We start from the raw sequence: 14,062 nt of genomic DNA, 5'->3' as shown, positions 1-14,062 counted from the left end.
TCTGTAGAAAGAATAGGCCTCTGGGTAAATTTTATTATTGGTACTTGTTGAGGCATTCCTACTTTAGCAATGTGAGCAAACCCCTAAGTAATAAACTTCTTTGCATCCGTTGTCATTTGCCTTATGGTCATGAATGCTACATTCATCTGTGTGGCTTTTTGAGGGGAGGTGTGCTGTGGCCTTTCAAAGTGAGGTTTTTTTTTTATTAGGTTTTATCATTACCTAATAATAATATGGGCTAAAAAATATTACAACCTTGCATTAAAGGAGTGACCTAAACCATATCTTTGGACCAAAGTGGTAGAGAGACATATCATATCAACCACCTAGTGATTCACTGAAACTACCTTAGAATAACTTTAATATGCACATTGTTATTTCAGCTAATTTAACCATTCTTTCTGCTAGCTCTTTGACACATACAAACGTATTTAAATACACTTTACAGAATTATGAAGAATTGTGTATTTTTTCATCTATAATCAACACAAAATATGTGGCAAAGTGTCCACATTTCATGTTTTGCTGGTAACAGCCTTTGTTGTTATAACTGTTGCATGAACCATGTTAAACTGTCATTGACCATGTTCAGTCTTTTCAAATATTGTATTGCCCATGACTGTTTTTAATGTTTGTTTTTATGTGTTCCAGGTGTGCAGTGTGTGTGGAGGGGGTGTGTGTGAGGCCCCAGGTTAGTGCACAGAGGTGAAACAGCGTCATGGAGGACAGAGGCCTGAGATTATTGTCCGCTGTGCTGTGCGTCTGCCATACCCTGCTTCTCAACTGCCCATGTTAGTAACACACTCAAAAAAAAAAAAAACATTAGCACACACCTGTGTTGAGCCATTGAAATTGAAATGCCAAGAGAGAAATGGCATACCATGTCTTCTCAGCAAGCTGTAGGAGGAATATTTATGGATTATGGTCTGTTGATCTATTTCTTTTCTTTTTTCCCCATGTCTCTCTGCTTTAGCTGTCCTGTCTCTTTCTTTTCGTGTGGAGCCTCTCTCTGTGGTACAGAAGCAGGGCAGTGCGGTCCACCTGCACTGCACAGCGTCCAGCCACCGCCAGAATCAGCTGGCTGTTTCAGGGTCAACCACTAGACCCTAGCCACCAGTCTGGAGTGGAACTTAGTCCTGGCTCCCTTTCTCTGTCATCTCTCCAACCGGCTCTCACGGGCTCCTACCAGTGCTTGGCGCAGTCCAAGACAGGCTCCATCATCAGCCGGCAAGCACGAGTGCACATTGCAGGTAGGCACATTTGATCACAGGCATAGTATGCTGACAAATACACTTTCAGCGCAGCTGTAAGAACAACACTCTTACAAGAATGCACTTCAAAGAGGTCACGGAGAAGAAAGACAGGAAGTATCAGAAGGCGGATTTCTCGAGCCATTAACACTGTTAGAATGGCCAACCGTAGATGAGTGTTGGAGGGGAAGGAAATGGTTCTTTCTTTTCAGTCTGGCACTTATCCAGACACCTCTTCAGCAGTATCCTTAATGAGCCTGGGGGCTTCCTGTGTCGTACCGAGAGCTGATGCCGGGAAGGGCGCCCTATTGGATGCAAACCCCCCGGCGGCCGACCTAGGGCCTGATCAGGGTTGCAGATAAGGCTGCATTATTCAGTGGAAAGCACATGTTCTCTGCCACTCACAATCCAATATAAACACCTCTTTGACAGAAGGTCTTTGTGTGAACTGCTGCTGCTATGAATGAATATACCAGTTTATTACACAGCTCTTGGAAATGTTTGATTCTGATCTGTCAGTTGCCACATTCATTGGTCAGATAGTTTATAGAATGATTGCTAAACTGTATAATTGACTATTGTCAAAGGTAGCCAACTTCTTTCTTCAACTGAAAATCATTACTTAGTCATGTAAAAAGTTATTTTACATCTGTTGCTTTGAAGCGATTGAGCACTCTTGAATGATTTCTTCATTCAGATATTGAGAGGTTTGCCCAGACCCATCGGAGGACATTTACTGTAAACAAGGGCGAAACTGCTTTTATCGAATGCCCACTTCCTCGCAGCAATCCACCTGCTCTGCCACGTTTCCGGATACGGGGGAAATGGCTGGAACAGTCTACAGGTACAAACTAGACAGCTTCAAATGCCAAACCCTCCAGAAACACAGTTGAACACTTTGAGAGATTGTTTCTTTTGTCTGTTTTTCAGACGAGTATTTAATCCTGCCCTCTGGGAACCTTCAGATTGTGTCAGTGTCTTCAGAACATCAGGGCATGTATAAGTGTGGTGCTTATAATCCTCTAACCCGAGAGACTCAAGTAGAGGCTAATGGCACTAAACTCATAGTCAGAGGTTGGTTGAGCAAATTCTATTAGTTTTTCTAGGTACCACAAAGATTTGAGTTGTACGTTCCATATAGTTCATACTGTATAAGTTTTGCTATCAAATCAGCAGCTATTTATTCTGAGATGTTTTTTCTATTGTTAGATAATGGGTGTATACTGTAAATTAAAATATTCATATTTCTGAATGAAGGAATAATGTGATTGCACTCCTTCTTTTCATGTAGATTCAGAAGGCCCTTCACCTGTAAGGATCATCTATCCCGTCACCCCTCGCAATCTTACGGTGGACCAATCTGGATCTCTGACCCTTGAGTGTGTTGTATCAGGAAGTCGTTCTTCAAAGGTCAAATGGATTAAAGATGGAGCGGAGCTTTCTTTGAGCTCCAAATGGATGTTGTTGCAAAGCAACCTGGTGTTGAATGATGTTCAGCTGAGTGATGGAGGACATTATTGCTGCTCTGTTCTGACTGATCATGGAGCTGTGGTCAGTGTCAACTACACTGTGAATGTGCTTGGTAAGGAATCAATTTTAATATCCATCATGTTACCAAGGTTTGAGGCAGGTTAATCCATGTAGTTCAGGTTCTTCTCAAGCTCAACAGCTTTTATATGGAAGCACTGGGTAATGTTCCTTGCATGAAGGGTCTGAATTATTCTGTCTCATTCAACTGTGAAAGTCAGAATTTCCCAATTTTCATATACAGGAAATATGCAATAAAATGGGACATGTTGTCAAACTTGGAAACGTAATATTATAACCTGTTACTAAATGTTTATACTCCTGTACAACAAATGCTAGCATTGCCATTTTTGTTCTTTATACATCCTAACAACGAAAAACAAAATGATCAGATGTCGGATATATTAAGTAGGGATATCCCATAGAAATATAGAAAAAAACACATAATTAGTAGTTTATGGTAATTGCATTATTTGGTTATGTGTATATTAATCCAGCACTTCTCCTCATTACAGCGCAAGTAAGCGTACTGCAAGGTTTGTCAGATCAGGCTGTGACAGTGGGCTCCTCTGTGAGATTTACCTGTGCTGTCAATGGTAGTCCAACCCCCAACATCACATGGCTCCTCAACTCCGCACCTCTCGCTACTTCACCCCGCCTGCAAATCACTGGGCCCTCCCTTCACATCCCTTCAGTAATGGCTCAAGATCAGGGAATCTACCAGTGCCTGTTTGACAATGGAATTAGCTCTGTACAGTCGGCGGGAAGACTCAGTGTCGAATCAGGTAAGGCGATGCTCCAATGCACCCCATAGCAACCATCCAGAACACCTTAATAAAAGCCTGGCAACTACCCACAACACCCTGGATAATCTACAAAAGAGAATTTTACTAGCAGAAATAGCCGAAGACACAGGTTTACCGTACAGTTAGTTACAGTATATTCTTCCAGCAGGGCAGAGAGTTTAGCTGGAGTTTGGCTGGAGAAGGGGGAGTTGGGGTGGGTGTATTTGGCTGGCAATGAAAAGGCTGTGAGAGTGAGCTTTGTGCGTGCTGTTGGGGATAAGCTCTTGGACAGCGGAATGTAAGGAGTAACTGCACAAGGTTATGACGAGGACCAGACCACCCAGCTGTCAACATCACACACAACTAGCCCTATATTTATTAATACACATCTCTCTCACACACACAAACCTCCCTTGCCCTCCTCTGAGGCTATTCCTCAGCCTTGCTCTGTGTCTCCAAACATGATTGATAAGCTTAGAGATATGCAGACTTAAGAATAGATAAAACATGACGGAGGTCTTTTCCATATGTTGGCTCGTATCGCTTTTTTCCTGGCTCGGCTACAAGGGTGATTTAGTTCACGCTGATAAAATGCAGGTCAGTGTAAAAGCAGAGTTGTTTATGTTTAACGGCAAGATTTGAGATAGATACGTGATCCGTAGGCTGCTGGAAAAAGAAGAAACGGTGTTAAGACGTGATCAGCTCTGGGCCTGTGAAAACACGTTGTGGATTTAATGCTTTAGATTTAGTTGAGGATACTGACCGGACTTGTGTTTTTAAAGACACCATGAAATGTCTTGACGCGCAGTCTAATTTCCTGTATTTTTTTTGTAACCAGTAGGTTTTAGTTTGTCACGACAGTGAACTGTGATTTGCTGCTTGCTGTTGCCAGTCAAAGACAAGGGGAATCTCATTCTAGAGAGCATTCGATTAAACAAAAAATTGTATATGATCCTCTAAACAAGATAATTTTTAAATTTGTTTTCATATTAGAAAAATAAATACATTTTAAATGCATTATATGCTACAAGTTCATTTCATCCACCTTTTGGAGTACATAAGACCTCAGTGATTAACTAAAAGTCAAATTTTGATTTTATGAGGTCTTATAGATGACAAATTCCAAGCCCACAATCCTGTTCCCTCCTGAAAGCAGCATCTATGTGGAGGGTGACTTTGTTACTCTCTCTTGAGTAAACCACTTCCTGTTATCCACTGGTACAACTCTGCCGGTCCAATCACCACACATTCCGTCCTGCTACTTCAGCCCCCAGCGGCAGGCAGGTCGCCAATTGACAACGCTATCCAGCTTACCTTGTCTGGTCCTGGCAGCAGCAACCTGCACATTCAGGCTGTGACTGCCGCTCATGCTGGGCAGTACACATGCTAGGCTTCCAGTGAGCTTGGCTGTGCCATGGCAGAGACCATTTTGACAGTGGGTGAGTCGAGATAATGTACAGCCCGAGCGCAGTCTGAGGCCTGATTGTTCCTCTCACCACGTCAGTCATTAATGATCACACATAGTTGGGCACATGTGAGTCACAAAGGAGAAAGACCTACTGTACAGAAGAAAGAAGATCAAAGAGTCAGAACAATATTTACTGTATCATGCCTTCATCAGTGGTGTTTGCTAAGGCAAGCATTGCTATTACTATTACTCATACTAACAATTAGGGATTTGAACAGACCCCTAACCGATGTGTAAGGCTCCAGTACTGTTTGTGTTACAGAAATGAGTTATACATCAAATTGTCTGTTGGATGATAGAACAGTTAAAGGGTTAGTTCACCCAAAAATGAAAACGCAACGCAACTGACACACTCAAGGCCCAGCAACGTAGAAAGGATATCGTTAAAATAAAATATCACATTTTGAACGGGCATCGAAGACTGACACGGAAGAGAAGAAATTGTTGAATAAAGTTATTTTTGTTTTCTTTGCACGTAAAAAGTATTCTCGTAGCTTCATAACATTACAGTCGAACCACAGATGTCACACAAACTATTTTAAAGATGTCCTTACTACCTTTCTGGGCCTTGAACGTGGTAGTTGCGTTGCTGTCTATGCAGGGTCAGAAAGCTCTCGGATTTCATCAAACATATCTTAATTTGTCTTGTGAAGATGAACGAAGGTCTTACGGGTTTGGAACGACATGAGAATGAGTAATTAATGACAAAATGTTTGTGTGAACTACCCCTTAAAAAATATAGCGGGTCTGTCCCACTACTCACACTTGCAGCCTGTGCACTTGACCACTTGTCTGCTTATATGAACACTTGGGCCAAATACCAGAGATGCACCAAGTAAGCATGAAGACTGCAAGTATGTGTACAACTTTTGATTACCTGACGGGACAGACTTACATCGTAGTGTTGTAACAATGCATGTAAAGTTCTCACTTTTGACTCTGCTTTATATACACCTTTTAATTTTCAATATGTTGCACTTTGCACAGTAGTCCAGACAGTTGCAAACATTTTACAAAATACACATACTAATCTCTGCACCAAGAAAATGTTATGTTTTGCTACCAAATTGTATGTAACTTGCACTGTAGAGTGTTTCTGGAATTCTCATGGCAGGTGAGTTCCTGAACATGAATGATGGGATACATTACACTTAGCCTTAAATAATGTTCCTAAGCAGTTTTAGAGATGATGTGGACTTATTAGTGTGTGTTGAGGGCACTGAGGTTTGGCATTTTTCATATCTGGGACAGTCTTGTGCAATTCCAGACGCATACACACAAGAGTTGGTATTGGGACAGGCCCATAGGCTTACTTTAAAGGTGGACCTGGAGTCACATTTCAGTGTAACACATTGCGACACTGAAAATTTCTTCAAAAATATAAAAGCTTAGTACTCTTCATTCATTTCAGATGCCAAGTGTAAGACCGTGGCTTACCCATAAAGCATTCATGGCTTGCCCTATAGCTCAAATAGGACATGATTGGAAGGTGGGTTTGTGAGCTGGTGTAGGGCTCTGATTCGCTCTGGTATTTTAATGGCCGAAGGGTGGAATGTGTGGTGGCTGGCGTCGGGCCCAGTTTGAGCTCTAGTGTTACTGACTCTGGGGCTGTTTGTTTTGTAAGGTAAACCAGTGCCACACACCCAACAACTACGAATGAGAGACCCTAAGAACCAGCAACAAACCTCACCTCTCCTACAACTGTTCTTCAGCTGTTAAGCTAGGATTACTCAATTGCTATCTGACCCTTACTCTGCGGTGACATGAATATTGTAACATGTATACAACATGCATGGTGAACAGCTATTCTCACGAGTTTGTCGCCTTTCACTAAATCCAAGTTCACACACATTCTGCTCAGATGATCGGCTGCCAAGCCAGTGTCAGAAGCACAGATTCCCAAGCGGACCATTCTGGTGGGGTTTAATAAAAATAAATTAATTAATAATAAAGCTTTATTGTATGTTCCCTTGGAGGCTTTTTATTTTAATGCCAGTGGAAAACTAAAAGTTGGAAAAGTAGTTTCCAGCCTCGCATATTGCCAGTCAGAGTGCTGCTATAGCTGTGTTTAATTAACTTATATACTATTTGAAAAGCAAAATGGTAACACTTTAACGTTACAAATGTTACATGTACTTACTATTAGGGCTGCACGATATATCGCATGCAATTGTCATGCGCATCTCATCAGTAAAGCCTGTTACGTGGTTAGTAATAAATCTCCATCACGTGCTTTCAGATGGAGTGGCATTTAGTACACAGAGCCGTAGTTCACTGACAAGCTACGCAATTCGCGCTCATAATCACAGATGAATCGAATAGCTTGTCAGTGAACTACGGCTCTGTACTAAATGCCACTCCATCTGAAAGCACGTGATGGAGATTTATTACTAATCACGTAACCGGCTTTACTGACGAGATGCGCATGACAATCGCATGCGATATATCGTACAGCCCGACTTACTATAGTAATCACAGTAAATTAAGCAAAATTACAAGCAACTACCCCTAAACCTTACTCTAAACTTAACCCTATAGAAACTAGTATTAAGTACTATAGTAAGGTTGTTAATTAATGTTATTTGGTACTTATTACACTGTAATAACATCACCTTAAAACATTGTACTGGGAAAATGAATAACGTTTACGAATAATTAATGTAATTAACTATAAAAAGTATGTCTGGGGGAAAAAAAAAGAAAAAGTATGTATGACCAAAATTGTTCTTTTTTTGCCCTGTAGAACCCCAGTCTAGTTCCATGTCTGGAGCTCCCATGAAGATGCAGCCTTCTGTCCACCCTATCCAGAGCGATGAGGGTGATGAACTGTTCCCTTCCATACGGGAGGGGGTGATTGGCGAAACTACAGGACTGCCCACTGAGAAAATCAGCGAACAACCTACGCCAGAAGCACCAATCATAATCAGCCCACCGCAAACGCACAAACCCAACATGTATGATCTAGAGTGGCGAGCAGGTCGGGACTGGGGCATCCCTATCAATGCATACTTTGTTAAATACCGCAAGGTAAAAAATCATAAAGTACACTTGCAGATTTTCCATTATAAATGTCTTACTGATGTACTTTTTAAGTGGGGCACAAAATGTGGATAATTATTACCTCTTCAAGAATGACTGAATCGCGCTCCACCCTCTTCTTTCCCCTGGCGTTAGTTATCAGGTCAGATTTATAGTTATTAGATTTGAGAATGAGCACATACTCATAACAACGCCCTGTGCCGTTTACTGTAAAAGTCAGCGCTAACACAATTCAGCAGTATCTGCCAGCCAAGAGCGTTTTGGTAAGAAGTTGGTCATTTCCTCTTTAAAAGCCTGTGTTTTCTTCAATAATAAGCTCCCTTGGCTAATAAAACTGCTCTGGTTCTTTTCAAGATTGCATTGGCAGCGCTTGTCACATTGGCTCAGGAAAAAGTGACACAGCTTGCGCTCTCAGGAATAGTTGAGTGGGTTGATCTTTTGTCATGATTCAGAGTAGGAGAATAAGAAAGACGTTACTGTTCTTTGTTGAACTTTACGTGAAGTATGTGCAGTCAGGGACAGAATATGAGGGTTGAAAGGTGCATGAGATCACTACATAAGGTAAGACTGTCTCTTGACTGCGCATGTGCTGAATGTCCCTGTAGGTGGACGACGTGGGTCATGTGGTGGGGAACTGGCACACGGTGCGGGTGCCAGGCAGTGAGAAATCCCTGCCCCTGTCTGAGCTGGAGCCGTCCAGCCTGTATGAGGTTCTGATGGTGGCCCGCAGCGCTGCAGGAGAGGGCCAGCCCGCCATGCTGACCTTCCGCACTGGAAAGGGTGAGAATACAGTTTGCATTTTACCCAGCTGAAGCTCATTTTCACTTTTCCAAAGCTGTTTGGCTTCGATTACACCAGAACATAATTCTATGAATCTGAGCAGTGGAAAATGGGTCAAGGATTGTGTTTTGGGGTAGAAAAAATAAATGTGTTATTACATATACACCACCATTCACAAGTTTGGGGGCCAGTAAGTTTTTTTTTTATTTTAGTTTTTTTTATTTAAACAAACTAACACTTTTAGTCAGCAAATGATACATTCAATTGATCAAAAGTGACAGTAAAGGCAATTGATTTCAAATAAAGTTAAATATGTTCTTTCTCTATTCATCAAAGAATCCTGAAAAAGTGTCATGATTTCCACAAACATATAAGGCTGCACAATTGTTTTCAACATTGCTGATAATAATAGTTTCTTGAGCAGCAAAGCAGCACATTAGAACTATTTCTGAAGAATAAATAAAAAAAAGTTTTAAATTATAATAAGATTTTACAATATTTATATTTTTACTGTATTTTTGAGCAAATAAATGCTGCCTTAGTGGGCATAAGAGAAAAATTCTTACAACCCCAAACTTTTAAATGGTAGTGTATGTGATTATATTATATTATATAGTACTTGTAATTAATTAATTTACATTTTACATAATTTACAGTAATACAAAAATGATACATTGAATTTTCATGATTGCATTGGCAAATATTTTTATATTTTGTAGCTCATGCATGTTCTCGATTTAAAGTAAGCATAAGAAAGAACTTTTGCCTTTGCCACTTGCTGCTCATAATGCACACGTTTTGTTTGGTTTAAAAAAAAAATAATAATAATAAGTCCAACCATGTTTTCCATCATAATACAGTATGATCACCAACAGCAACATTATGAATCAAGTCAAGTCACCTTTATTTATATAGTGATTTTAACAATACAGATTGTGTCAAAGCAGCTTTGTATAGTATCAAATAGGAAAATAGTGTGTCAATAATGCAAAATAGTAAACACACAATTTTCAGTTAAAGGCAGTTCATCATTGAATTCAGTGATGTCACCATCCAGCTCACTTCAGTTTAAATAGTATCTGTGCAATCAAGTCGACGGTATCGCTGGAAATGAAGTGTCCCCAACTAAGCAAGCCAGAGGCAAATCAAATCATAACTTTTCTTTCCCTTCCTCTCAGAGAGGACTTCCTCTAATAAGAACCCCTCCAAGGCTCCGATTGTGTCTCTTCCAGAGAAAGCACAAGAAGATAAAACCACCAACAATTACTATGGAGTGGTCATACATGACAGAGGTAGGGGGACGTCCCACAATACCATTACACCACAAAGGTCTGACTTCTGCTTACTAATGATCAGTAATGTACTTACCCTCCAAGAGTAGTTCACCAAAATATGAAAATCCTCTCATATGTGTTCCGTGGAGCACAAAAGGAGATATTTTGAAGAATGTTCATGCTTATTTTTTCATACAGTGAAACCATATTGTGACCAGGCACCAAAAAAGACCAAAAAAACTACACCGAAGTTTAGTCCACACAACTTATTTTGAGGCTTCTGAAGCCATACAGTAACTTTCTGGTCGTAATCTGCTTCATATATGATAACGAGTGCAAGAAGATTCTTCAAAATGTCGTCTTTTGTATTCCATGTCAAAATACGACATGAGGGTGAGTAAATATTCACTTTGGGTGAAGTAATCTTATAATATGCACAGGGACTCACAGATGTGTGAGATGCATTTCTGTAATTAGAGTTTGAGTGTGTGTGTGTGTGCACATTTACATTCTATTTGCCACATAAATTTTGCTCTGTCTTTCTTTCTCTGCTTGCGTCTCTGTGTCTATGGCTCAGAGCCCATTCAGTAAGTACTCAATTGACTCTGGCATGCTGTCGGTCTGTTGTGTGTGTGTGTTGGTTTATTTTATCTTTGTCTGCTCTTTTGGTCTTTTCACTGATGGATGTTGAGGTTACATCTTGCACTTGACATGAAAACTGCTGTTTATTTTTGGAAGACACAATAATTAGATCGTATAGTTTGCGTTAACTTTTTTATTCCAAACTTCTAATTGGTTGGCTTCATCCCTAAGTTCCCGAGGCCCCAGACCGCCCAACTATCTCTATGGCGACAGAAAGCTCTGTTTATGTCACTTGGATCCCACGAGCCAATGGTGGCTCTCCAATCACGGCCTTTCGCGTGGAGTACAAGAAGCAGGGCAGAAGTGGGGACTGGATCATCGCGGCTGATAATATCTCACCACTTAAACTGTCTGTGGAAGTGCGCAACCTGGAACCAGGTAAGGTTACACCAAGATTTCCACAGGTTGATTCCCAGACCTATTATTTAAATATATTATTTAGGTCACGCTGTTAACACTTTAGTATAGGGACAAATTCTCACTATTAAGTAGTTATACTTATATAGTATATAGTAGCTTATTGGCATGCCTATTATTAGTACTTATATTAGTACTTATAAAGCACATATTCTCCGTGACCATATTCTACATCCCTAATCCTAGCCAATAGCTAAATTGCCTTACTAACTATTAATAAGCAGTAAATTAGGAGTTTATTGAGGCAAAAGTCGTAGTTAATTGTTAGTAGCGAAAATTGGACCTTAACCATCACACTTTAGTTTGGGGTTCAATTCTCACATTTAAAAACTATTTACTACGACTTTTGCCTCAATAAACTATTAATTACTGCTTAGTAGTAGTAGTAGTAGTAGTAGTAGTAGTTAGTAAGGCAGTTGATAAATTTAGGTATGGGGTAGGATTAAGGGATGTAGCTTATGGTCATGGAGAATAAGGCATTAATATATGCTTTATACATACTAATAAACAATATGCAATAAATAATATGCATGCTACTAAGCAACTAGTTAATAGTAAAGAATTGGTCCCCAAACTATTTTAATAATCATGGTGAATTAATTGTATTAATTAATTCAAAGAATTAATTTTAATTATTAAATATAAAAAATTAATGGGAATTATTAATAATGGTTATATTAATTCCCCCCCCCCCACACATGTTTTATTCCATCCAAAAACAATGTCTGTGTGTAAATCCTGTTGCACGACATGCACTTGAAAATGTGCAAACTTAAGAAAACCACATCCAAATCTGGTCCTAATTACTAGGGACCTAAATGTACAATGAGTATATTACGAAAATATAAAAATCTCATTTGGTCTAATAGATCTTTTCTTGACAGGTTCCACATACCGTTTCCGTGTCATTGCCATGAATAACTATGGTGAAAGCCCTGCTAGCGCCACCTCCAGGCCGTACCAGGTCTCCCTGTCGAGTCCTCCCGTCTCAAACCGTCCGATCACTGGCCCTCACATCTCCTTCACTGATGCTGTCAGCGATACTCAGATCATGTTACGCTGGACTGTGAGTACACTTGTGAACAGGCACACCAGTGCGTTACATTTACACTATCTGCTAAATAAAGTACACTAACTCTGCCCCAAAACCTGAGCTGCCCATTTTAAGGTGCACTGCTTACACAAAGGCAACAAAACATACTATCGTTCTGGCTCAAATAAAGGCAGCTGCGTGTAGAGGCAGTAGACAGCGAGGCAGCTCACTAGGTTTTGGAACAGTTTCTGTCAGGCACTCAATAACTCATCACTGAATAAACTGAGTTTTTCTATCATTCCATGCTTCTGTATGTGTATTATTAGCACATTAATCTTAAAAAGGGTCTCACCACTTGTACAAACAAATGTTGTTTCTGTTTCTGGCCTGTTGAAGGAATAACCCTGAACCTCATATTAGCAGCTCAGGGGTTTAAACTAGCATGTGTGTGTGTGTGTGTGTGTGTTAATGTTTTAGACTTATGCCTTTTATATCTAATGGCCAATTTAATTACAGTCACATTTCATGCTTAATTCGAAAACGAGAGTGTAAAAAGTGTCCAGAAATAACCACATAACAAGTTCACTCCCTGCACTCCCTGACTATTCTTCTCTGCAGTGCCAGTTGTGCTGAAGTGTTTTTCAGCACGTTAGCAGAGTATTTGTGTGTGCACTTTTTCAGGCGCTGTGTAGTAGCTTTCCCATCAGCCCCTGAGAGTCACCCCAGAATGTCCAAACAGACCTGTAATTGGCAATGATTACTGGTGCAGTTTTGCAGGAAAAAGTGTGTGTGAGTTTAGGAGCAGATTAGGAATCCTTATCCTGCCTTAACAAGTGGAACGGACTGAGTGAGTTAAGCTATTTTTAGAAGACATGCATGAGAAGAAAAGGTTTGATGTGTCTTAAAGGAGTAGTCCATCTAGAAATGAAAATTTTGCCATTTACTTAACTTCATGTCATTTCAAACCTGTCTCACTTTCTTTTGTAGAAAAGGACATTATTTTGTTGTTCTTTTCTGCACAGTTAGTATGACTTGAAAATTTCATGTTAAAAAAATAACATGAAAACATCATACAAGTAGTCCACAAACCTTCTGCAGTTCATTTCAGGTCATACAAAAATGTTGTGTGAGAAACAAATCAAAATCTGTAATTACTGACTGATAATCTGGATCCTGGATTGAATCAAGTGTTGAACATGAGAAACGATTCATTTGGTGAATTCGGTCAACTACTTCTTTCAAAAGATTAAAGTGCCACTATTATGGATTTTTGAAAATTACCTTTCATGCCGTGTGTAACACAGCTCTAAGTGAATGAAAACATCTTGCAAAGTTTTAAATCTGAAAGTGCATAAAGTTATTGTCTCTCAAAAGAAAGTCGACTCTGAATCATTGAAATGACTCATTTTAAAACGAATCCCAATGTTGCCCACCCACTTGTTGGTCTTTTCGCGTTGGTCTGAATGAAAATGCAAATTCATTCTTTGCCACTAGGTGCTGCTTTTGGAGCGGTAAAAATAACGGTTTCCCCAGTAACGCTGTACACAAAGCAGCACTGCGCTCACTAACCGCTGCTTTATCAGGCATGAGGAAATGAAAATGAGACCAATTGGACCAATCACCACAGATTAGCGTCACGCAAAGGAGGGGTTTGAAAAAATGAATCGTTATACGAATCTACGAAACTATTATAAGACAATGAAAGTGTTTTTTGACCTTTCATGCATGTCAACCTGTTGTTGGGGACTCCCAAAACCAAAATATGATCCTTTCATTAACCATAATAGGGGCACTTTAAACTTGAATGAAGATTGAATTGTTTTTGCAAATTGGACACTGGCACGTGT

At 40.0% G+C, this 14,062-nt stretch overlaps 1 protein-coding gene across 1 annotated transcript in view; it reads left to right on the top strand.

Annotated features, from left to right (window-relative positions):
* cdon (cell adhesion associated, oncogene regulated) overlaps window positions 1-14,062 on the top strand; it is a 43,999-nt gene that overhangs the window by 17,295 nt on the left and 12,642 nt on the right. The window contains 12 exon segments of the mRNA XM_058751317.1: window positions 652-791; window positions 974-1,052; window positions 1,054-1,250; window positions 1,948-2,094; window positions 2,181-2,324; window positions 2,542-2,832; window positions 3,293-3,562; window positions 7,774-8,057; window positions 8,675-8,849; window positions 10,028-10,141; window positions 10,937-11,143; window positions 12,067-12,248. Of these exon segments, the coding sequence (XP_058607300.1) occupies window positions 719-791; window positions 974-1,052; window positions 1,054-1,250; window positions 1,948-2,094; window positions 2,181-2,324; window positions 2,542-2,832; window positions 3,293-3,562; window positions 7,774-8,057; window positions 8,675-8,849; window positions 10,028-10,141; window positions 10,937-11,143; window positions 12,067-12,248 (2,163 nt within the window). The 5' untranslated portion in view covers window positions 652-718.

The sequence above is a fragment of the Onychostoma macrolepis genome, chromosome 18 (assembly GCF_012432095.1).
Source record: "Onychostoma macrolepis isolate SWU-2019 chromosome 18, ASM1243209v1, whole genome shotgun sequence".
In the NCBI taxonomy this organism is placed as follows: Eukaryota; Metazoa; Chordata; class Actinopteri; order Cypriniformes; family Cyprinidae; genus Onychostoma; species Onychostoma macrolepis.
The sequence above is the reverse complement of the archived record's forward strand: the minus strand, read 5'-3'. Positions and strand labels throughout refer to the sequence as shown.